At 42.0% G+C, this 25706-nt stretch overlaps 1 protein-coding gene across 2 annotated transcripts in view; it reads left to right on the forward strand.

Annotated features, from left to right (window-relative positions):
• The first annotated feature begins 3138 nt into the window (after positions 1 to 3138).
• LOC143958006 (uncharacterized) overlaps positions 3139 to 25706 on the forward strand; it is a 59086-nt gene continuing 36518 nt past the window's right edge. The window contains exons 1-13 of one of the 2 annotated variants that reach the window (XM_077467448.1): positions 3139 to 3259; positions 4311 to 4349; positions 4762 to 5050; positions 7597 to 7751; positions 7857 to 7898; positions 9460 to 9745; positions 13312 to 13466; positions 15408 to 15431; positions 16281 to 16304; positions 18025 to 18060; positions 18886 to 18954; positions 21917 to 21949; positions 24764 to 24796. In XM_077467448.1, the coding sequence (XP_077323574.1) occupies positions 3199 to 3259; positions 4311 to 4349; positions 4762 to 5050; positions 7597 to 7751; positions 7857 to 7898; positions 9460 to 9745; positions 13312 to 13466; positions 15408 to 15431; positions 16281 to 16304; positions 18025 to 18060; positions 18886 to 18954; positions 21917 to 21949; positions 24764 to 24796 (1246 nt within the window). In that variant the 5' untranslated portion in view covers positions 3139 to 3198. The remainder of the gene's footprint in view (positions 3260 to 4310; positions 4350 to 4761; positions 5051 to 7596; positions 7752 to 7856; positions 7899 to 9459; positions 9746 to 13311; positions 13467 to 15407; positions 15432 to 16280; positions 16305 to 18024; positions 18061 to 18885; positions 18955 to 21916; positions 21950 to 24763; positions 24797 to 25706) is intronic. The other variant, XM_077467450.1, reaches the window with a different exon arrangement.

The following is a 25706-nucleotide window of genomic DNA, read 5'->3' on the forward strand; positions in this document are numbered from 1 at the left end:
TTTTGCCTTGGTACCTTGGTAAACACAAATTCTTTTTTCCCCGCTGTCTTTTGACGCAGCTGATAGGATATTCTTGGCAAAAATTTATCTAATAAAATTTGCTACAAAATACTTCTGATTGGTCGAGATCAGGTTCTGCCGTCTTCTTCAGTTCTTTTTCCAAAAAGCCGTGACTTTGCCAAAGTCAACTTTGTGAAAGAGATTTGTTTGCTCGGACTCCCCTTCTCCCCTTGAACATTGAACGGACAAATAAACATTATTTTTTGGATTTTTGAAGATAAATAAAATCTTTTAGAACATGAGCTGAGCGTGATCTACATATCGGGATTTCACCATTCTGAGAAATCATTTCCCGCTCCGTCTATCTCGATCTTTTCCCGTTATATCTCCCTCTCTCTCCTAATATGTCTTACAGCAGGGGGAGGGGCAACCTTTCACTCACCTGTACTGTACAGGTATCTGAACCCCCCTCCCCCCTGAAAGGTGCCAATTGTGGCGCCGGAGGGGGGGAGGGTTCCAATGAGCAGAAGTTCCACTTTAGGGTGGACCTCCGCTTTAATGCTATGTAAACCCTTACAACACACTTTTTGCTACAAGTAAGCCTATAATAAGGCTTACCTGTAGCTACCCTGGATATCTCCAAAACCTGAAAGGTTTAGGACATTTCCCTGTATTTGCATGTGCCGACATCATCGGCACATGCGCACTGAAGCAAATTTACCTACGTACGTGCCGTTGCTTCAGTGAGTGTGCCATTACCGGCGGCACACTCACTCGTCATCGCGGCTCCGGCCAATCACAGCGCCAGAGCCTGTGATACCTGGAAGTAACTCCGGGAGCGATGTTGGCTGCCAGAGCAGTGAACGAGGACAGCTGCGGGGGCTTCGATCTCAGGTAAGTAATTCATAATGAGCTAGTATGCATACTAGCTCATTATGCCTTTGTCTTTTTTTGTCCTAGGGTTTACAACCACTTTAAAGCAGCTGATGTGACTCCATGCCCGCCTGGCCATTGTTGTGATTAATCAGGATTTCACTACAGGTCAGACTTGTTGTCACAGAGCTTCACACAGTAGATTACACATTATCATAAGTATAAACACAGGACACCTTCTCACAATAGCAGGAGCTCCAGTAGGAGTCGGCCCGTCAGCTCTTTCAATTAACAGGTTGAGTTCAGAATCAAACAAACCAAGAATAGTCTTTTTATATATCCTGGGAGATATTGTGGATAACTATTACTGTCCCATTTTAAGTAATCCAAGCCATATTTTTTCAGTCACCCTGTGCCCCTAATGGACACAGGGTGACTTAAGCCCCATACACACTATCAGATTATCTGCTGACTTTTTCCTTCAGATTTACCAAAACCATATAATATGAGGAAAAACCTTAGGAGTTTCAATGTGTATGCAATCAGGCAGGCCCTTCTACTACATGGTTTTGGTAAATCTGAAGGAAAAACTCAGCAGATAATCTGATAGTGTGTATGGGGCTTTAGACATAGAAGGTGCATGGGGAGCTGAAACAAGGGTTTCCCAACCTTTCCAAGGGATTCTGGGTTCCACAGGCCCTCCCCATCACAGTCAGGAATTGCATAATAACTCCATCTTGTCGTCCAGAGATGCAGATACACGTTAAGTACAAGGAACAATGCCTTCCAACTCCCACTGAAAGAAAGAAAAATGCTGACACAAGCCACTCCTGTCACCTACTTGCACCAAATGACATCCCCCCAACCCTGTCACTGAATGTAAACATAGCGGTGGAGTCCCCCATGTGGCCATATTTGATCAGTGATATCAGTGCTATGAATGGGGTCAGGTGATATCACTGGTAGATAAGGAGGCAGCGGGTGCCACACTCGCCACTTCCTTAACCACCATTGAGAACCATTAAGAACCATTGTAGAATACCACTGCTATTGTATATCAAGTGCGACTCCCCCAAATAAGAAATAAATTCAGCATTTGGACAAACCACTGAACAGCAAAACTTTGGTTTGAACTTGTGTTTGGACTTAACCTTGAAGCTTATCCCTATTCTCAACATTTTACTATGAAGCCAGAAGGCCTGGCGGACCTCTCTCCTCGCTGTCATCCAAAGCTCACCATGGAGTACTAATCAAGAGGCTCTCCTCCAGATAGGCCCCTTGGTTCAGGAGAGAAAGGAACCCAATGGTAACATATCCTTTACCTAGACTTCAGAGTATGCCCGAGGACCCATACCCTCCATCCTAGTGAAGAAAGAAACATGTACATGAGTGCAAACTGGCACAAATGTGAAGAAAAATAAATAGATAAGTGTTGGTGAGTGTAGATTGGCTAGGCTTTGCAGCCCTATAACAAGAAATGCCAAAAGGCCCAGCCCAAGAAAAGAGAGGTGCGGTGACCATGTGCTGGTTCTCACAGTGGGTTTCCCAGGCCCATAGTGATACTGAGAGCCGGCCCGGGTTGACCAACTCCTGGGGGTTCTGTGCCTTCCCATCCCATGACCAGATCAGGTAGCACCATAGAAATTGGGAGGCACTGGGACACTCAGAATTCCCCAAGGACGTAATACCAAACAGCACCATTGTACCAGCAGAGATACTATACAGCCAGCCATTCCTACCAAAAGGCCATGATGGTGGAGCACCCCCTACTGGACACTAAAAATAACAAATACTAAGTTTAGTCAAATAGGCCACTGAAACAGGAAAAGAGGTTTCATTTTCCAACGGGGACATGTAAAGTGGGGATTCCCTTTCAACTTGTAGAGATTTCCTCTCACTTCCTGTTGAGTCTCCAGAAGAAGAAGTGAGGAGCGTCTTCCAAAAAAGACACAGGAGAAAAAAGACCTGGGATTTAACCCTTCCCTCCTTTATCCTAAAGTTAAAAAACTGCTTTGGCTATAAATACACCCCCATCTCTGTGAAGAAGGAAACTATAAATCTGTATAAACAGAATGCTATGTTCCAGAAAGACAGAGGGCCTGTTCTGCAGGTTTCTCTCAGTGTCCTCGGAGATAATAAAGGGTCTATAGTGGCAGAAATGGCCTTAAAAAAAGATTTTGGACACAACAAGTGCAAACTGAATTTCAACAGACTTATTGATACTTTGTCCTTTTCTGAGGGCGGAATGTTTGTTTTACAAAACACATAAAATTGGAGAGAGCTAAAGATACAAATCACCAGAAGCTTCAGGAAGAGCTCCGCACCATGACCTCCTCTATCATCTGGAGACTTCTTTATCTGACTGCTCTGTATGGGGCAAATATAGGTCAGTCACTGCCTGTGTGAGACAGACAGACAGACCAAAGATAGACAGACAGACCAAAGATAGACAGATAGACAGACCAAAGATAGACAGACCAAAGATAGACAGACAGACCAAAGACAGACAGACAGACAGACCAAAGATAGACAGATAGACAGACCAAGGATAGACAGACAGACAGACAGACCAAAGATAGACAGACAGACAGACCAAAGATAGACAGACAGACAGACCAAAGATAGACAGACAGACAGACCAAAGATAGACAGATAGACAGACCAAAGATAGACAGACAGACCAAAGACAGACAGATAGACAGACCAAAGATAGACAGACAGACAGACAGACCAAAGATAGACAGACAGACAGACCAAAGACAGACAGACAGACCAAAGATAGACAGAAAAGATCAATGATAGATAGACTGATAGACCAAAGATAGAAAGCTAGATAAGAAAGAAAGAAAGAAAGAAAGAAAGAAAGAAAGAAAGAAAGAAAGAAAGAAACAAAGAAAGAAAGAAAAATAAAGAGAAAAAGAAAGAAAGATCAATGATAGACTGCTAACCCAAAGATAGATAGATAGACAGACAGATAGATAGGAAAGAAAGATCAATGCTAGATAGACTGATAAACCAAAGATAGAAGGATAGATAGATAGATAGATAGATAGATAGATAGATAGATAGATAGATAGATAGATAGATAGATAGATAGATAGAGAAATAGAGAGGAATAGATAGATAGATAGATAGATAGATAGATAGATAGATAGATAGATAGATAGATAGATAGATAGATAGATAGATAGATTTAAGATAAATATGAGAAAAAAAAAAGGAAAGATACATAAATAGATAGACCAATTATAGATAGAAAATTGATAGAAAGAAAGATATGAGAAAAATAGAAAGAATGATTGATAGATAGAAAGATATGAGATAGATAGATAGATAGATAGATAGATAGATAGATAGATAGATAGATAGATAGATAGATAGATAGATAGATAGATAGATAAATAGAGCTATAATACTATTGTGTTATTTTTTTCTAGGTGCGGTAAGCCCCCCTAGTGAGAGATTTGTTCAACCAGGTAAGAGAATTGTATTTGCTTCGCTTTATTATTATTATTATTATTATTATTATTATTATTATGTTTCATTGTTGGACAATCTGAGTAGAAGAAATGATCTTGTTGTGATGATTCTATTGATCGGTATTAGGACATCGGAGCTCTCACTATTCCTGGAATGGGGGAGATATAATGCCACATCTATAGAGGTCACTCCTCTGTATTGTCTCACCTCCTCTCTATGGTTGGTGAGCTTCAATCACATGATCGGAAGAGATCGATTCCAATAACTACCATCAGTAATAATGAACCCAAGAAATGACTACAAACAATGTACACAGTGGACCTTCATAGATATGATAGGTATACCAGTATGATTGCAGAGTTACTGTGTATATAATAAACCCTCACACATTGTTATTATGTATCACAGCTCGGAATGTGGCTCTTCGTGGCATTCCCACCCAATCCAGCACCGAGTCTTATTATGGAAGCGCGCAGAACGCCAACGACGGCTCATTGGCCAGGAACTACCTGAGGGCTCAGTGCTCCTATACAAAGCAGGACGAGGGACCCTGGTGGATGGTGGACCTTAAACAGCCTCACAAGATCATGTCTGTGGCCATCACCAACCGTGTCCTGGAATGTTGCAGGGAACGGATTTTTGGCGCAGAGATCCGAATTGGGAACGATCCGAGAAAAGGAGGAACATCAAACCCCAGGTGAAATACAAAGGACTTTGTATGAGTCCATTCATCTGAACCAATGATTGGTTACCTTTATGTTTCTTTGTTATATTTTCAGTTGTTTCTCTTTATAAATTGTATAAAAGAGAAGAAACGCTGCGCTCAGAATGGGAGATTATAAATTGTACATTGTGCTGTAGTCGCTTAACGTGGACCAGAACTCCGAAATGAGAAGATGTTCTATCTTATGAGGAATATCTAGAATTTGCTAAGCACTGCCACAAAAGATGTATCTTGTGTCTTCAATTCTTCCAGTTATTCCTGAGCCTAGGCACTCATGTTCTGTATCCTCATAGCTGTACACTATATTAAGTATTGGGACGCTCCCCCCCTTTACATGCACATGATCTTTAATGAACCCCCAGTCTTAGTCCGGAGGGTTCAATATGGAGTTGGCCCTTTGCAGCTATAACAGCTTCACCTCTTCTGGGAAGGCCGTCCACAAGGTTTAGGAGGGTGTCTATGGGAATGTTTGACCATTCTTCCAGAAGCGCATTTGTGAGGTCAGGCACTGATGTTGGACGAGAAGGCCTGGCTCGCAGTCTCCGCTCTACTTCATCCCAAAGATGTTCTATCAGGTGGAGGTCAGGACTCTGAGCTGGCCAGACATGTTCCTCCACCCCAGACTCGCTCATCCATGTTTTTATGGACCTTGCTTTGTGCACTGGTCCAAATCATTTGGTGGAGGGGGGTTATGGTGGTGGGGGAGGGGGGATTATGGTGGGGGGGGTTGTTTTTCAGGGGTTGGGCTTGGCCCCTTAGTTCCAGTGAAGGGAACTCTTAATGCGTCAGCATACCAAGACATTTTGGATAATTTCATGCTCCCAACTTTGTGGGAACAGTTTGGGGGACGGCCCCTTCCTGTTCCAACATGGCTGCCCACCAATGCACAAAGCAAGGTCTATAAAGACATGGATTAGTGAACAGGGACGCACCGGAGCCCTGCTGTAAACCACTCCGTACAACAGTGGGAGCCCCGCATGAATAATTTACACTGATTTGGGTAATTTTTTGTGTTTTTTTTATAATTCAATTTTTAGTAATTTTTTTACATTTCGTAAAAACCATACAATATTGTATATATATATATATATATATATATATATATATATATATATACAGTCTACTCTTTATTTTTTTTTCTATGTAAAAACAAAGAAAATAAAAATAAAGAGTAGACTGTGTATATATATATATATATATATATATAGATGTATATATAGTATGTATATATACAGTCTACTCTTTATTTTTTCTTTATTTGTTTTTACATATCTTTTTTACATATCCTTTTTCTATTCATTTCTATATCCTTTTTCTATACATTTCGTACAAACCATACAATATTGTATATATATATATATATATATATATATATATATATATATATATATATATATATATATATATATATATATATATACAGTCTACTCTTTATTTTTTTTTCTTTATTTTTTTTTCTATGTAAAAACAAAGAAAATAAAAATAAAGAGTAGACTGTGTGTATATATATATATATATATATATATATATATATATATATATATATATATATATAGTATGTATATATACAGTCTACTCTTTATTTATTTTTTCTTTGTTTTTACATATCTTTTTTACATATCCTTTTTCTACAGTATTGTATGGTTTGTGCTAAATTTAAAAAATTGACTAAAAATTGAATTTTAAAGAAAAAAAATGACCCAAATCAGTGTATGTATATATATATATATATATATATATATATATACACTTTTATCTTTGCTCTTCTACCTTAAATCACTTTTCTCAATTATATTGTTTATTTAATAAACCCTTCTATACAATATTTAGAACCCACCATCCCCACCTCATCCAAACAATAAAAAAACAAAAAAAACAAAACCCAACCAACCTAAAACGCCCCAAAAAAAGGGAAAGGGAGGAAGCGGAGGCAAAAGGGGGGGGGGGGCACAATCTAAAATAAAAATAAAAAATTTAAATTAAAAATAAATGTATTAAAAAAAATGTGCAAGGAACCTACCAACAATGATGGGGGAAGAAAAACAAACCAAAAAATACAAAAATAAAATTTTAAGTCCCCTGTAAAAGAGAACGTAATCCCTACTCAAGTTATGTGCAATCGTGTATCTGTTATAAGTGCATTACATATGTGCATGAAGCCTACAATCAATAACTGGGGAAGAAAAACAAAACAAAACAAAAAATTAAGACTCCTGCAAAAGAGGGTTTTTTTTTTTTTTACCAAAGAAATGTAGCAGAATACATTTTGGCCAAAATTTATGAAGAAAGATCATTTTTTTTGCAAAAAAATTTAACAAAAATTAAGATTTTTTTTTTTCAAAATGTTTTTCATTTATATAGCTAAAATAAAATCAAAAAGCAGTGTTGATTAAATATATATAAAAATATATAAATTTCATTTGGGTAGAGTGTTGTATGGCAGAGCAATCGCCAGTTAAAGTAGCGCAGTGCCTGGTCACGAAGGGGGTCAAGCGGTTAAGATCCTCTTGTCATTTCAGTTGTGGAGTCATCTCATCCATCGAATCAGGGGAGACTCTCTCCTTCTCGTGCCAAGGAATGACCGGCCAATATGTGACCATCACCATCCCGGGACGGGCTGAACATCTCGTCTTGTGTGAAGTCCAGGTCTTTGGTTTTCCAGCAGGCAGTGAGGGTAAGGCACACAAAAAAAAAAAAAAGAAAAGAAAAGAAAAATAATATAAAAGTTAATAAAAATGGAAATTAACAATTCAAAATTCTCTTTCCATCATTTCTCTAGATAAAGTGACGGTCCCAGAAGTCCTAAAGACTCCAAATGGAGGTAAGGTGAATTGTTTGGATACCTGTTAATATCTCATGTTAATCATTTTTATCAGTGGCGGACCGTCCATATGTGGCAAAGGGGTGCCACCCCCCCCCCCCCAATCCATGCATCCAGTCCCTAATCTACATGTAGGGCGCCAGATGCATGGATTCCAATGTTTTTTTTTTTTTAGAAGCACATGATTAACCAGTTCCCGACCAGCGCACGCAGATGTACGTCGGCAGAATGGCACGGGCAGGCATATTGGCGTACAGGTACGTCCAATCTTTAATGCTTCCCTGCCATCACGTGCTGGTCCGGACCCCCGTGAGTCCGGTCATGGGTCCCGCGGACTCGATCGCCGCGGGCATACCCGCGATCATCTCACAGGACGGCTGAACGAGGAAATGCCGTTGTAAACAGCATTTCGCTGTTCTACCTAGCAACTAGTGACGCTGATCTCTGCTCCATGTGATTGGAGCAGAGATCAGTGTTCACTAAATGAAAGCCCAACCCCCCACAGTTAGTAACACACCCCTAGGAACACTTAACCCCTACACTGCCACCCACTGGTTAACCCCTTCACTGCCAGTGTCATTTACACAGGAATCACTGCATTTATATAGCACTGATTGAATGACAATGGTCCCAAAAATGTGTCAAAAGTGTCCGATGTGTCCGCCATAATGTCGCAGTCACAATAAAAATTGCTGATCGCCGCCATTACTAGTAAAAAAATAAATTGTTAATAAAAATGCCATAAAAGTATCCCCTATTTTGTAAACGCTATAACTTTTGTGCAAACCAATCAATAATTGCTTTAAATTCTTCTAAAATATGTAGAAGAATACGTATCGGCCTAAACTGAGGGGAAAAAATGTTTTTTTTTATATATTTTTGGGGGATATTTATTATAACAAAAAGTAAAAAATAATGTGTTTTTTTCAAAATTGACGCTCTATTTTTGTTTAAAAAATAAAAACCGCAGGGGTGATCAAATACCACCAAAAGAAAGCTCTATTTGTGGGAAAAAAAAGGACGTCAATTTTGTTTGGGAGCCGCGTCCCACGACCGCGCAATTGTCAGTTAAAGCGACGCAGTGCCCAATCGCAAAAAGTGGTCTGGTCTTTGACCAGCAAAATGGTCCGGGGCTGAAAGTGGTTAGAGCCCGAGGCTCTAATTGGCTTAAAAAAAGAGTGGGCACTGTGCCCCGAGCCCACCTGGCTGTGTGGCAATAGCAAATTAATATTTGTTATTGTCTTCTTGAATCTCCTCTCAGGCCAATCGGGTCCTGAGATCCGAGGTCCTGAGAGGAGAAGCGATCGTATTTGCCACCAAGGAGGAGGAGAAGATGCAGGGGAAGCCGCCATGAAGCCGAGGAGGAGGAAGCTCTGCCTGCAACCTAGATGGGGTAAATGTGGGGCTGGTGGGCTAACGATCGAGTGACGGGGGGTTTGCAACTGACCGGGGAGTGGGGAGGTGCCGCCCCCCCCCAAAAAAATAAAGTACCACCCACCACCGACTTGTATTAATCAGCAAAATTTGATTTGATCCTCACTGTGAGTTTGAAATTTTGCAGCTCCAAACGTGGCCATGAAGGGCGTGGCTCAGCAATCCAGCCTCTACAACATGTATGGAGAAGCCAAAAACTCCATTGACGGTTCTCTACACAGCAACTACCTCTACATCCAGTGCAGCGGCACCGCGCAGCAGGACGACCCCTGGTGGGTGGCCGATCTCAAGGGAAAGTTTAAGGTCTTCACTGTGGCGGTGACCAATCGAGGAGACTGCTGTCCAGAAAGGATCAACGGGGCCCAGATAAGGATTGGAAACTCAGCAGAAGATGGAGGAACCAACAATCCCATGTAAGTCATTTTTGGTTTATTTACCTTATAGTGTGTAAAGCGTCCTTGGTTAGATCACTGCGGACTTTGTACCAAACAAAGAGTTCAAAGGTCTTCTTGTGTTTGATGGAGGAGGAGCAGGCCTTTACAAATGTCCAAAGTACGTTTGTCTTTGGTGAAATGCTGAAAACAAAATGATTCTCAATTCCTTGTGATTTTATGGGAGTAGATGTAGATACCCTTCCCCCGACGACCTTTAGCTCACTGTGTATCATAAACGCATCCAAAGTTTTTTTTTAATGTTTTTACTTTTTCTCATCCTTTGTTGCATCTTAGTGCTGCTGACCTCCTTCAGCCTCTAAGCCCTTGTACACACGGTCGGAAATTCCGATGGAAAATGTCCGATCGGACCGCGTTGTCGGATAATCCGACCGTGTGTGTGGGCTCCATCTGACTTTTTTCCGTCGGAATGTCCGACCAACAAAGTTTGAGAGCTTTTGTTGCATCTTAGTGCTGCTGACCTCCTTCAGCCTCTAAGCCCTCGTACACACGGTCGGAAATTCCGACGGAAAATGTCCGATCGGACCACGTTGTCGGATAATCCGACCGTGTGTGTGGGGCTCCATCTGACTTTTTTCCGTCGGAATGTCCGACCAACAAAGTTAGAGAGCTGGATATAAAATTTTCCGGCAACATGATCCGATGGGACTTTGTCCGATCGTTTGTAGAGAATTCCGATCGGACAAAGTGCCACGCATGCTCAGATCAAATTACGAAACCAAAGGTATTGGCTACTAGCCTGAACGTAGTCCCGTCGTAACAAATGAACGAACGTCATCACGTTACGAAAGATCGGATTGTCTGACAACTTTGTCCAACCGTGTGTATGCAACACCAGTTTTGGACAAAATCCATCGGAAAAAATCCGACGGATTTTGTGGTCGGAATGTCCACCCGTGTGTACAAGGGCTTAAACCCGCCCCTCTACATGCACTCTCTCAGCCATTGGCTGCACATCTTTACCGGCTTCCTAATACATCCGAAGACATGGTGGCCCATAATGCCACCATGGTGTCTATAATGCCTGTTCCTATGGTCACTCTTAAAGTGATTCTAAAGGAAAGAACTGAAAAAAAAAAAAAATAACAAGCATGTTCTACTTACCTGCTCTCTAATGGTTTTGCACAGAGCTGTCCCCGATACTCTTCTTTTTTGGGTCCTCCACCTGGCAGTCCTGGCCCCTCCCCCCTTGCTGAGTGCCCCTAATAGTAATCCTCTATGTTATGGGGAGCACTCGAGCAGGCTTGCTCCTGAGCCACTCTCTGTTTGTCCATTCGCACACACACACAGTGCGCCTCGGCTTGGCCCGGCCCCCACTCTCTTCATTGGCTCACTGGCTGTGACTGACAGAAGCAGGAGCCAATGGCTCCTACTGCTGTGTGAGCCAATGAGGAGAGAGAGACCCAGGAGAGCTGCTGCTCTCATGCACATTGTTGGATCGAGATGGGGCTCAGGTAAGTGTAAAGAGGGGGGGCTGCACCTAGAAGGTTTTTTACCTTAAAGAGAAACTGCAGTCTGCTCACATAATTTGTAATTAAAACATCTTTGCCATTCTGAAGCTTCCCTCCAACCACTTTGCATATTATTTTATATATGCGGTGATTCTGTACTTGCCAAATGTGCTGCAGAAACCTGTGATACTTATGTGCATGGGAGGAGTCTGTGATACTTATGTACATGGGAGGAGTCTGTGATACTTATGTACATGGGAGGAGTCTGTGATACTTATGTACATGGGAGGAGCCTGTGATACTTATGTACATGGGAGGAGCCTGTGATACTTATGTACATGGGAGGAGCCTGTGATACTTATGTACATAGGAGGAGTCTGTGATACTTATGTACATGGGAGGAGTCTGTGATATTTATGTACATGGGAGGAGCCTGTGATACTTGTGTACATGGGAGGAGCCTGTGATACTTATGTACATGGGAGGAGTCTGTAATACTTATGTACATGAGAGGAGGAGTTTTGCCAAAGCCTCTAGCCCAAGGACTGGCTCTAATGAAGAAGGACATCCCTTGAAATGCGTCAGCTGACAGGGTCCCTGGTGAGGATCTCCTTGGGCTAGAGGCTTTGTCAAATCTGGGAGATTGAAGCCACTTGTAGTGGCTTGATGAACGATTTTCATACCTACGCTTATGAGTGGCTCTGATGAAGACGGGCATCCTCCGAAAAACGTCAGCCAACAGGGACCCTGTTGAGGTCTTCCTTGGGCTAGAGGCTTTGGAAAATCTGGGAGATTGTAGCCATTTGTTGTGGCTTCATGAGCAATTTTACTACCTACACTTGTGAATAGTTACATTTTATTTCATCTTCAATACATTTTATGTTGAATAATGCACTAGGCCAGTGCACCCTCTGTTTTTACCTAGACCCCTAAGTACCCAGTCTGCAAGGACAGTCCCAGTATGTGGGGAACTGATCACCAGAGAAGGGGCCAAGCATGAAACCCCTTCACTACCAGAGTCTCCGTCACCAGTGCCATGTCACCTGCTTCCTGGCTGGTTGGCTGCCAAGCGTTTGACACAAATAGTAGTGGTATTGGTAGTCATTAGCAATGGCAATATAGCCTCCTCGGGACAGCTTCTCTGCTTGTTAGACTTTTCTACTGTATTTTCTCTAACATCTCTTGTCCCCTTCTGTGAGCCCTGTTCTTTGCTATGCCATGCTTGCCTTGTACCCCTTTAATGACTTGACCTGCCAGTTAAAATAAACATTGAAATTATTTTACTAAACTAATTGAAGATAACAAAGGGACAGCTCTCTAAGACATCTCCCCATACATTTCAGACAAAGTTATTTAAGTGCCCCTTGCTAAGGTAGTAAAGTCCATTGAAAGTCCTTTGCAAGGCAAGAGTCCATTATCGGAATGAAATCCATAACTGGCAGCAATAATCCAAAAACCCTTCCATAATCTGGTAGCAAAAGTCTGTAAATCCAAAACAGAACCCGGCCCTTCTGGGAACCCTGACTGGGCTCCTATGAGGGGCGCTGAGTGATGGTTACATCTTGACATTCCAAACTCCCCGGGGCTCAAAGTGCCCTTTATTAATGTGAACAGGAGAGGGCGGAGTTCCCCCGAAAAGTGCGGGAAATCCTGTTCAGCAGCATTATCCCTTGCCTTTCAGGTCCCACCACCACCCCCAAAAAATCAGCCTCACTTTAGAATGCACAGAGAGGTAAACCACCGGATATATTATCTCTTCATGGTCAGCTATTGACCCTTTTTTTTTTAGCTTTAGCTCTGAGTGCCATTTTTCGTGTCAATCAAGGAATGGTCATATAATCCAGCTCTTCCCAGACAGTCCCAAGGCATTCTCAGGATAGATGGGAAACATAGTTCCCTCAAGTTCTTCCTGTTCCATTTTAAGGGTTTGCCCCATCTGTATACAACAACTCCTCAAGAATAAACATATTCCCATCATTGATGAGTCTAAAACCTAAGAACTGTAAACTTGTGTGTAACTTCACCCTGATGTGTTTTGATGTTGGCTCCTCTTTCTCTTTGCTTATCAATTTCCAGATGTGGAATAATTCCAACAATGGCAAGTGGTGAGACCCTGGCCTTTGAGTGTGATGGCATGGTTGGACAATATGTGACCATCTTCATACCTGGAAAAAATAAGACATTAACTCTCTGTGAGGTCCAAGTTTTTGGACTACCGAGTGACACCTCCGGTAATTATTTTAATTTTTTTTTTCATAGAAAGCATAGTATGAACACAAACTTTCAAAAAGTAGAGTTGCAAAACAACCACACTACTCTGGATTTCAAAATTCCCTTCAGCTGCTGGTGAACTAGGGTGCCAGCCATAGGAACCCATCCCCACTCAGCGTGTCTTCCATACAAGAAACAAAAAAAAACTGCATACCAATGACTTCACCTAGTGTGGAATTTTTAAGTAGGTATGTTGTGAGTCCCCATTAAGTACCACCTTACTTGATGCGTTTCACCCTTTTGGGTTTAGTTGTATTGCTCCAAATAAGCCAATAAGGATGAAATGCGTAAAAGGAGAGGCGGGTCTCAAACTTTCAAATCTATCCTAAGTCAACATAGCCTTTAATATGAGGAAGCTGTTAAAGCTATTCCATCATAGAAGAATTTATACTTAAAGTTTTTAGTTCAGTCTCACAAAGTAAGCATTAGGTACAGATGGAAATCCATTTTGAAGTTAGGCGATGGGGGGGGGGGGGCTTATGCTCAGGATAAATTTGTAATCCTAACCCTTAACAGAACAAGCTTTCGAAATATAACACTAAAAACGCATGCCCCTTCAGGTCTAGTATGTGTTTTAAGGGAGAACGCAATGCAAAAAAACAAGAAAAAAAAGGGACCCCTGCCAAAATCCATAGCAGATCCTTATCTGAGCTTGTAGCCTTGCTGCTCAGAAAAGGGGGGGTACAAGCCTGTCTCCCGGAACCCTAGCAGGCCACATGCCTTCAAGATGAAGGGGGGGACCTTGTCAGGTGAGACATCCTTGGCAAAGTACATTGTCCCCATGTTGATGAGGACAAGGGCCTCTTCCCCACAACCCTGGCCAGGTGGTTGTGGGGGTTCTCCATGTGGCGGGCTTATTGGAATCTGGACTCTTATTAATTATATATTATTGTATTATTAAAATCTTAATATTGGAATCTTATTGGAATCTGTAATCTTAAACAATAATGGGACCCCCAGATATCACCCCCTCCCCTATGTGAATGAGTAGGCTGTACTCAAAAAACTAGAATGTAAATAAACACATGCACAAAGTAATTTATTAAATAAAGTGATGTCCGCCGACCCCCTTGCAGAGAAAAATCCTGCCGGCGCAATCCACTACCATCACTCACTGGAAGATGAATTACTGTACATCCCTTGGTCCCTGCCCCAAAAGCAAACAAACGGGGGGGTGGGGGGTCTCCTAGGTGATGTAATTTCCCAAATATGTACATTTGGCTAAATTTGGTCAGTGATGTCAGCACTATTCTTGCCCCTTTGTTTACATGGCCAAGGATTCCGAGCCAGTAAATGAATGGGGCTGGATGATGTTACTGGTTGGTAGGGATGTGGCGGGTGCTGGCACCTGATGCTTCCTTGACAGGAAGTGGTCATATATAGTAGCGGAAGAAAAACTGTTACTATATATATATATATATATGACATTTGGCTCCCACCAAATGAGCAAAAAATTTGAGGGTTCAGAAGGACAAAGTTTGGTCCAAACTGAAAGCTCATCCCTAGTAGGGTTGTCACCTCATCCCTTTAAAACTGAACACATATTAATTATACGGGTTCTGTGGCTGATTAAGATGATAATTAAACTCACTCGGTGCCTTATCTGCATGAAATTAGCCTCAGAACCCGTGTAATTCATACGTGTGTCGGGTTTAAAGGGATGAGGCAGCAACTCCAATCCCTAGTCATAATGTACAGAATCAGATCTTACTTTTCTGAAAGGCTCCACCTTTTATCATTAAAAACCCCCATCCTTGAGATCCATTTAGTGACATTGCTGAGGATGAGATGATATCATCATTCTAATGCAGTCCAGAGGAAGGATTAAAGAACTGAGTACTGTATTAAAGTCTTTGTTATACTTTATTAATAACTTATTGCATTTTTTTTTATATTCCTAGATGACACCCCTGTGATAAAAGACGGTAAGTTCATTTATGTATTTATTCATTTAAATCTTGTCCTTTAAATGATCTTTTCCAATAATAATAATAGGAAAAACAGGATTGTGCGACTATTTACACCGATCAATGACCACCCACCTAATATTGAGTAGGCCCCCCTTTTGCCGCAAAAACAGCCCTGACCCGTCCAGTCACTAAAAATCTATATAGAGGAATCAAGATCTTCTGCAGGTGACCCCTCTAGTGATATAAAGATCTATATAGAGGAATCAGGACCTCCTTCCTCCTGCTGGTGATCCCTCTAGTGATATAAGATCTATATAGAAGAATCAGGACCTCCTTCCTCCTGCTGGTGACCCCTCTAGTGATATAAGGATCTATATAGAAGAATCAGGACCTCCTTCCTCCTGCTGGTGACCCCTCTAGTGATATAAAGACCTATATAGAGGAATCAGGACCTCCTTCCTCCCTCTTGGTGACCCCTCTAGTGATATAAGATCTATATAGAAGAATCAGGACCTCCTTCCTCCTGCCGGTGATCCCTCTAGTGATATAAAGATCTATATAGAAGAATCAGGACCTCCTTCCTCCTGCCGGTGATCCCTCTAGTGATATAAAGACCTATATAGAGGAATCAGGACCTCCTTCCTCCCACTGGTGACCCCTCTAGTGATATAAAGATCTATATAGAGGAATCTGCACATTTTATCATTAAAACCTCATACTTGATATCCATCCAGTGACTTCGCTGAGGATGAGATGAAATCATCATTCTAATTGCAGTCCAGAGGAAGCATTAAATAACTGAGTATTAAAGTCTTTGTTGCACTTTATTAATAACTTATTTCATTTATTTTTTTATATTCCTAGATGACACCCCTGTGATAAAAGAGAGTAAGTTCATTTATGTATTTAAACCTTGTACTTTAAATTCTTATATTTTCCAATACTAGGAGAAACAGGATTGTGTGACTATTTACACCCATCAGCAATAACTCTATGACTACCCACTTAATATTGAGTAGGTCCCCCCCCCCCCCCCCCCAAAACAGTCCTGACCCGTCCAAGCACTAAAGATCTCTATAGAGCAATCAGGACCTCCTTCCTCCCGCTGGTGATCCCTCTAGTGATATAAAGATCTATATAGAGGAATCAGGACCTCCTTCCTCCCGCTGGTGACCCCTCTAGAGATATAAAGATCTCTATAGAGGAATCAGGACCTCCTACCTCCTGCTGGTGACCCCTATAGTGATATAAAGATCTATATAGAGGAATCAGGACCTCCTACCTCCTGCTGGTGACCCCTATAGTGCAGTGGCGGCTGGTGCTCAATTTTCTTGGGGGGCGGCCCATGTACCCCGCCCACCCCCTCTACGCCAGATGCCACCTTTTTTATGCCAATTAGAGCCTCAGGCTCAAGCCATGTGCTTAAAAAAAACAAAACACTGGAATCCATGCGTCCGACACCCTGCAAGTACATTAGGCATCGGGTGCATCGATTAGGGGGGGGGGGGGCGGTGCCTCGTATGAGCGGCCGCCACTGCTCTAGTGATATAAAAATCTATATAGAGGAATTAGGACCTCCTTCCTCCTGCTGGTGACCCCTCTATTGCAGTGGCGGCTGGTGCTCAAGCTTCTTGGGGGGGCGGCCCATGGCCTCCGCCCACCCCCTCTACACCCAGAGGACACCCTTTTTCAAGCTAATTGGATCCTCAGGCTCAAACCATGTGCTTAAAAAAAAAAAAATTGGAATCCATGCGTCCGACACCCTGCATGTAGATTAGACATTGGGTGCGTGGATTAGGGGGGTGGTGCCCCTGCACCCCATATGAGCGGCCACCACTGCTCTAATTATACAAAGATCTATATAGGGCAATCAGGACCTCCTTCTCCTGCTGGTGACCCCTCTAGTGATATAAAGATCTATATAGAGGAATCAGGACCTCCTTCCTCCTGCTGGTGACCCCTCTAGTGATATAAAGATCTATATAGAGGAATCAGGACCTCCTTCCTCCTGCTGGTGACCCCTCTAGTGATATAAAGATCTATATAGAGGAATCAGGACCCCTTTCCTCCCGCTGGTGACTCCTCTAGTGAGGCATCCTAGAATTCTATTCACTTTTCCCACTGTTTGCTAATTTTTCAGTCATCTGAAATAAGTACCCCTAAATCTTTTTCCTCTGTAGCGCTGGCTAACACTGTGCCCACCAATGTTGTATTCTCTCAGGGGATTATTTCATTATTTTGTGTGCATTGCTTTACATTTAGAAACATTGAACTGCAGTCTCCACTGCTTCGTCCAATCTTTCATGCAATGCCAAATCACGTTCCATGCTACAGACCCCTCCAGGGGTATCAACCCCATTACACACCTTTGTGTCATCAGCAAAACGACCTACCTGGGTCACCAAACCTTTAGTTATATCACTTACATACATCTTCAAAATGTTCACTTTCTGCCTAATATATCCCACCCACTTTCAGATGCCATTGTGACCAGATACTCGATGTTATCCACTTTGCCTGTCAGTGGTGATAAAGTTATGGCTGATTGGTGTATATTAATTGTTGAAAAATATATTGTAGGTAATATACTGTATGTATCTTTTTGAAGCTCTCGAAGGTATCTCGGAAGCATCGAAATGGACATGTAAGACTTCTATGAAATCTTATTCCTGCACATTGTGTAATTCATCACCCGTGGGGTATTAAAGGGAATCTTCGGGGCAAACCGTAGGATGGAGCGGTGAAAGGAGATGACTGTTGTATGTCCAGGGTGGAAAGTGAGGGAAATACCAATAACAACAGCAATGCAGAGGACCTTTGCAAATTTTTTTTTTTTACATTTTGTCTGGAGTCTCTCTCTGTTTTTTATCTGCATGGTAACATAAGGTAGAAGGGGCACTTGTTCTGCACCAGACCCCCAGTGCATTCAACAGGGAAAAAGAGAGTCTTGATCGGTGCACATCGTTATACAGGTATTAGCAGCCTCAGCCTGGCTTCATCTAAGCCATACCACTGACGCGTTTCACCCCGCTCACAGCCTCCATAACTAAGCCCTGTGTTTGTGGAAAAGCGTATCGGGGGGTGGGGCTTGGGCAGAGCTAGGCTGAGGCTGCTAATACCTGTATAACAGCCCCGGTTTGTTTGGTGTTTGTGCGACGATCGGGACTGTCTTCTTCCCTGTTGAATACACAGAGCTGGGACGGGCTCTTCACACTGAGCCGGCACCCACAGTGGAGCCCACTGGATTTGGACAAAGGAGCTTGAGTGGTAAGCCATATGTTTTGCATGCCTCTAGCGCATTTGGCATAATGTGCAATTGTACACTGCACCTACCCCCCCCTAGGGTGACCTACCCCTTTAGTATGAAAGAAAAAGAGGCATGGCAATGATTTGGTAAGTTGCACAATTCCAAATTAAAGTAAACTGGTGCAAAGGAACCTGCTGATAACTTGCCACGTTTTTCTTGCAGTTGACTATCTCTGGGGTCTTTTCGATGATGATGATGATGATGATGATAAAATTGCATACTTTGATGACAGTGAGTATTTTTTTTTTATTTGGTTGGGGGGTAGAAGGGATGTTGTTTTAAAATAACAAGCATGTTTTACTTACCAGCTCTGTGTAACAGTTTTGCACAGAGCGACCCCAATCCTCCTCTTCTTGGGTCCCCCTCTGTAGCTCCTGGGCCCTCCTTCCTGTCGAGTGCCCCCATAGCAAAGAGCTTGCTGTGGAGGTACCCTAGCAGGCTTTCTCCCAAGCCGCTGTTCTATGTGTCCATTCAGACGCAGAGCCACGGCTTGGCCCCATCCCCTCTTTCTTCATAATGGCTACCGATGCTGTCTCAGCTAATGAGGAGGGAGAGTCCCCGCAGAGCTGAAGTTACCCGTGCACATTAATGGATCACAATGGGGCTTGGGGGGGCTTCTACATTATTAGGGGAGGCAGTATTATATACAGTATTGGGGGTGGGCTTCTACACACAGAAGGTTTTTTTTTACCTTCATGCATAGAATATATGAAGGTAAAAAACCTTGAGCCTTTAGAACCACTTTAAGTGCCAGCAGGCCAAGAGTGATCATCACAGGGGGGGGTCAACTTTACAGTTAACCCTTTACATGCACACATTGTATCTGCCGCCATGTTTTAGCAGAAACACGCACTATTTAGGGCCAGAAGTGGGAGCGGGTACCTGCCCATGTGGCAGCGGAGGAGGGAATTGTGCAAACAAGCAGAGCTTCCCCTTTTGGGTGGAGATACACTTCAATTACAGTAAGAATTGTGGAAATTATTCTGTATAAAACTTAAAGTATAACTAAAGGCAAAACTTTTTTTTTTTTTTGGATGGAGTGGAGAGGGATTAGAACCCCCTGTCAGTTTTTCTGTGCTCCCGTTACTTTAATTGTCCTGTTACGACTCTTCTGGGTAGCGGACGCAAATGTGCACCGCTGGCGGGGCGGCTCACTCCCGCTGTGTATATATACACAGAGGGAGCTGACCTTTGGGTACCGCAGACAAGATGTCTGCCGGTGTTTTGCCGAAAAAGGTCCCCCCGGCGGATAATGACCCCCCTGTACTGTGCAGGCGCAGCGCTTGCGCAGTACAAACAACTACAGAGCCGTGGAAAGTCTCCGAAGATGAACAGCTGATCGTCAGCTCTACACGGTGCCTGCACACTACATTCTGCCCAGAGTCCAGGTTAAAGCCCCACCATCCAAGTGGACAGTTAGATTATAAATATGCTGAGTGAAGCGAAGGCTGTGCCCAAAGCGTTTGGCGAGCGAAGCGAGCCCGTGAGGAGCCCTGTTAAAAAATGGTGTCTTACAATAGTGTTGGAACACAGGCGCCGTGTACAGCAGACTCACAGCTGTTCAGCTTCGGCTATTTTCGGTGGCTCCATTATGGTTCGTACTGAGCAAGCGCTGCACCTGCGCAGTACAGTGGGGTCATTATCCGCCGGGGGGGCCTTTCTCGGCAGAACACCGGCACCCGCCAATCCTCCTTCAGAGACACAGAACGGCAGTCTGCCTATCAGTGACAGTCGGTGGTCATTTTTTTTTTTGGTACGTTTTTACCAAAAATATGTAGCAGAATACATATTGGCCTAGATTTATAAAGAAATTTGTTTTCTTACATTTTTTATTGGATGCGTTTTATAGCAGAATGTAAAAAATATTGTTTTTTTGTTTTTTTTTCAAAATTATCGGCCTTTTTTTGTTTATAGCGCAAAAAATAAAAAGCGCAGAGGTTTTCAAATACCACCAAAAGAAAGCTCTATTTGTGGGGGGAAAAGTCATAAATGTTATTTGGGTACAGCGTTTAAACTGCACTCCATTTATGACAGGGCTTCCTCATAATCCAGTTGAAGAGCTTGTCTAGTTGAAGCATATGGTATCTCTGCATTCCTTCCAACTGGATTTGTCAGATGTACCGTCAGATGTACCATCTTCCTTGACTGCTTAACACAGAGAGAAGATTTTAATCTGAATGTTCAAATAAGGATGGCGTTGTGTTCAGTACCACATCTCCAATTTTGGCCAGTTTGGGACTCATCAGTCCTCACTATCATCACACCAGGGCTGGGACAAGGGGTGGGCAGGAAGGGTGGCTGCCCTGGGCACTGTGGTGTCATGTGAGGTTTAGGGGCACCACAAGGATATTGGGGGAGGGGATTTGTGTTTGGAGGAGAAATTCTGAGGAAGGGGTGGCAGGAATTAAAAATTGTTCTAGGAGGGGAAATTAGGGGAGGTGTGCTGGGAGTGGTGATTTGGGGGTATTTGTGTTGAAAAGGGGCATGGGGAGGAGGATTTGTGCTAGGATGGGGGGTTGGAGGGTTTGTGCTAGAAAGGGTAATATGGTGGTGGTGGAGATGAATTTGTGCTAGGAGGGGAAATTCGTTTTTGGAAGGGGATTTGTGCTAGGGACTGGGGGATGAATATGTGCTAGAATAGGGGGGGGTGTGCTAGAATAGGGAATGTGCTAGAATAGGGGATGGAAATTTGTGCTGGGAGGGGGAATTTGAGGGGTAGAGGATTTGTGCTAGGAAGAGGGAATTTTTTTAGGTGGGGAATTGTTGTGGGAGCATATGTGGAATGAGAGGTATTGAGCTAAACATGTAGATTAGCGCTTGATTTTTTGCACTGCATCACGTCCTTGTAACATTTTTTTGCTAACACAGTCCCTGCTGCAAAGAATGACTCTTTATGTTTGTTCTGATGACCATTGTCTTCAAGACAGAATGTCATTTTAGAGTTGTCAGCAGAATAGAGGGATAGAGGGAACATTTTCCAAAGGGGACACCGGTTTCAATTACAACTAGGTCTAAGTTGGGGTTTTCCTCAATCTGTAGATATTTCCTCTCACTTCCTGTTGCATCTCTGGGACAGGAATTGAAAGGAAAAATTCACAAAAGTACACAGAACACAAATAATAAACAATCAGTGTGCATCCAAAACTAAAAAAAAATTGGCTACACGTAAACTCTACCTTTATTGTCTTTTCAGTATTTGGAATCGGAGAGAGTACAGGAGAAGAAGGTAAGCCAGATAAAGTTTTAAATCTACAAATTAACAGCTTACAGGTGTTTATATGAAATTAAAGAATTATGGAGAGTATATTGTAGTTTCCATCTTCATTCGTGGATATTTTCTTAAATACACATGGGAACTGCAATGGGTGTCTTGCATAGTCCACATCCTCAATGCTACTTTTTCAGTATTCTACAATTGTGAATATAAGTTGTGTGTAAACTGAACTTTGAGCTTATGCCATTCAATCAATTGTTACAATATATGGCCAACAGTTTGTGGACACCTGACCATCACACCTACTATATACCCAAGACTACAAAAGATGATGGTTAACCAGTTAAAGCTTTAAAACTGCAAATTTAACAAGTTACAGATGTTTAAGTGAAATTAAAGAATTATAGAAAGTGGATTGTAGTTTCTGTCTTCATTTGTAGGGCATTGTTTATAATATACATGGGAACTGCAATGGGTGTATTTCATAGTCCACATCCTCAATGTTGTTACCGTTTCAACATTCATCTACAACTGCAATAAAAATTGTGACTTTAACTTTGAGCTAATGCCATTCAATATATTTTAATAATATTTGTGGACATCTGACCATCTCACCTACTGTATCGCCAAAGGTTTGTAGACACCCCTCAAAATAACTTAGTTCAGATGTTTCCAGTGAAGGATATAATTAATGGTATGGCATACAAAGACATTTTAGACAATTGTGGTAACAGTTTGGAGAAGGTCCTTTCCTGCTTCAGAATTTCGGTGTTATCTATGTATTGTTGTCTATTGTTACAATTTATGACCAAACATTTGTGGACGCCTGACCATCACGTCTACTATATGCCCAAAGCTACACTATATTTCCAAAAGTATTGGGATGCATGCCTTTACAAGCACATGAACTTTAATGGCATCCCAGTCTCAGTCCATAAGGTTCAATATTGAGATGGCCCACCCTTTGTAGCTATAACAGCTTCAACTCTTCTGGGAAGGCTGTCCTTAAGATTTAGAAATGTGTCTATGGGAATGTTTGACCATTCTTCCAAAAGCACATTTGTGAGGTAAGGCACTTATGTTGGAAAGAAAGCCTGGCTCGCAGTCTGTGCTTTGATTCATCCCAAAGGTGTTCTATCAGGTAGAGGTTAGTGCCTGACCTTACAAATGTGCTTCTAGAAGAATGGTCAAACATTCCCATAGACACACACATAAACCTTGAGGACGGCCTTCCCAGGAGAGTTGAAGCTGTTATAGCTGCAAAGGGTGGGCCAACACACGTACAAGTACATGTAAAGGCAGCCGTACCAATACTTTTGGTGTTATAGTGTATGTAGACATCCCTCAAAATAACTGGATTGGGATGTTTCCAATGAAGGGTATGATTAATGTTACAACATACAAAGACATTTTAGACAATTGTGGTGACATTTTGGAAAAGGCATGACTGTGTATGAAGACAGCTCCATAAAGACATGGTTTGACCAGTTTGGTGTAGAGCAACCCAAGTTTTCCCAGACAGAGTCTACAATATGGTAGCTTTCTTTACCTTTTTCCAGCTCGTGACAACAATCTAAGTGCCAGCAGACTGTCAGTGATCATTAACAACTGAGCAGTTAACTCTTTATACGCACATGTGCGATTTAGTTTTAAAGGAAACATGCACCTTTCACAGTATCTTTTGTTACAATTCTGACCCTTATAAAAATATATGTATTACTCACGGCCACAACCAGATAGGAATGTAACAAGGTTTAGAATATGGTATCATTTTAATAGAAGCAAAACTCCTTAGTTTCCAGTTCGAGCATTCAGCAATTCAGCTTAATGTTTTGTAAAAATAATTTAGAAGAAAAGAAAACCCATGAAAGAAATGAGTTTACAAAACAGTCAAAAGTAACAGCAAAATAAAAAGGTTTAAAAGTGAAAGAATAATAGGAGGTACACCCCCCACACAAATACTGCAGCTACTTTTAATATTCTTTTAAAATATGGACATTTACCTGTCCAGGGAGCCCGCCATGTTGGCAGCCCAGTCCATCTTCGGATCGGTTGTGGGGTGCAGCTGGCAACATTCCTGGTAAGGGAACCCGGCAGTGAAGCCTTTGGCTTCACAGCCAGTTTCCTATGTGCATGCGCAAAGTGTGCTGTGCCTTCTAAAGCCCCATACACACGATCAGATTATCTGCTGAGTTTTTCCTTCAGATTTACCAAAACCATGTAGTAGAAGGGCCTGCCTGATTGCATACACATTGAAACTCCTAAGGTTTGTCCTCATATTATATGGTTTTGGTAAATCTGAAGGAAAAACTCAGCAGATAATCTGATAGTGTGTATTGGGCTTAATTGGTCCTGCAGCGGAGGAAGAAGTAGGGGTGAAACTTCAGAGAGACCAAGCTGAGGCCCTGTCTCACGAAAGTGGGGAAAAAAACAGGTGCCCGTTCCCCCCTCTCCCCGAAAGTACCGGAGGGGGGAAATGGATAACTTTTGAGTGGAACTCCTTGTTAGTAGTCACCCTGGTCATCTGTACAATACAGAATTGGTATTGTGATGATATTAAGTTCAATCTGATGTTGGGAGAGTCACTGGCCTTCATAAATGGTGTTGCTGAGCTAACCCAATTTTTTAACCATGTGCATAAACTTGGCCTTTAAAGGATAAGTTGACCTGCTGTGTAAGAGGAGACACAGGTTGCTTATTTTGATTTAGAATTAGGAAATTAAATTAAAGGACAGGAGCAGGCTTGTAAAAGAAAGAAGAACCTAGCAATAAAACATTGCAAATTGCATTACACTTATAAAAAATATATTATTTTCCAATTTTCAGCATTTAAAGCCAAGGAGACTACAGAAGATGAAGGTAAGCTGGATAAAGTGTTAAAGCTACAAATTTAACATATTTTAGATGTTTAAGTGAAATGAAAGAATTATGGAAAGTAGATTGTAGATCATGTCTTGATTTGTAGGTCATTGTTTTAATTACACATAGGAACTGCAATGGGTGTATTCCATAGTCCACATCTTTAATGTTACCTTTTCAATATTCATCTGAAACTGTAATATAAGTTGTGTGTGAACTGAACTTTGAGCTAATGCTATTCAATAAATTGTTACAATATATGGCCAAAAGTTTGTGGACACCTGACCATCACCCCTACTATCGGTATATACCCAAGACTACAGAAGATGAAGGTAAGCTGGATAAAGCTTTAAAGCTGCAAATTTAACAGCTTACAGGTATTTAAGTGAAATTAAATAATCATGGAAAGTAGGTTGTAGTTCCTGTTTTCATTTGTAGGGCATTATTTATAATACACATGGGAACTGTGATGGGTGTATTTCATAGTCCTTACCCTCAATGTTGTTGCCATTTCAATATTCATTTACAACTATGAGTTGATATGTTTCCAGTGAAGTGTGTGGTTAATGCTATGACATATAAAGACATTTTAGACAATTGTGATAGCAGTTTAGGGAAGGCCCTTCCCTGCTTCAGAATGTCTGTGCCCCTGTGTACAAAGCCAGCTCCATTAAAGACAAAATTTGACCAGTTTGGTCCGGAGGAACATGAGTGGCCTCTATCCCAACCCAGTAGAACCCTTTGGGAAATAATTGGACAATCCTAACATCAGTACTTGACCTTAGAAATTTGCGAAGACCCACTTCAAAATGTTTTGGAAAGTCTTCCTAAAAGAGTGGAAGATGTTATGGCCACAAAGGGGTATTTCAATGGTTTTGAAATGGGATGTTCAACTAGATGATTTAGGCAT

The sequence above is a fragment of the Lithobates pipiens genome, unplaced genomic scaffold, assembly GCF_037356315.1.
Source record: "Lithobates pipiens isolate NorthernLeopardFrog02 unplaced genomic scaffold, aLitPip1_a1.2 Scaffold_56, whole genome shotgun sequence".
In the NCBI taxonomy this organism is placed as follows: domain Eukaryota; kingdom Metazoa; phylum Chordata; class Amphibia; order Anura; family Ranidae; genus Lithobates; species Lithobates pipiens.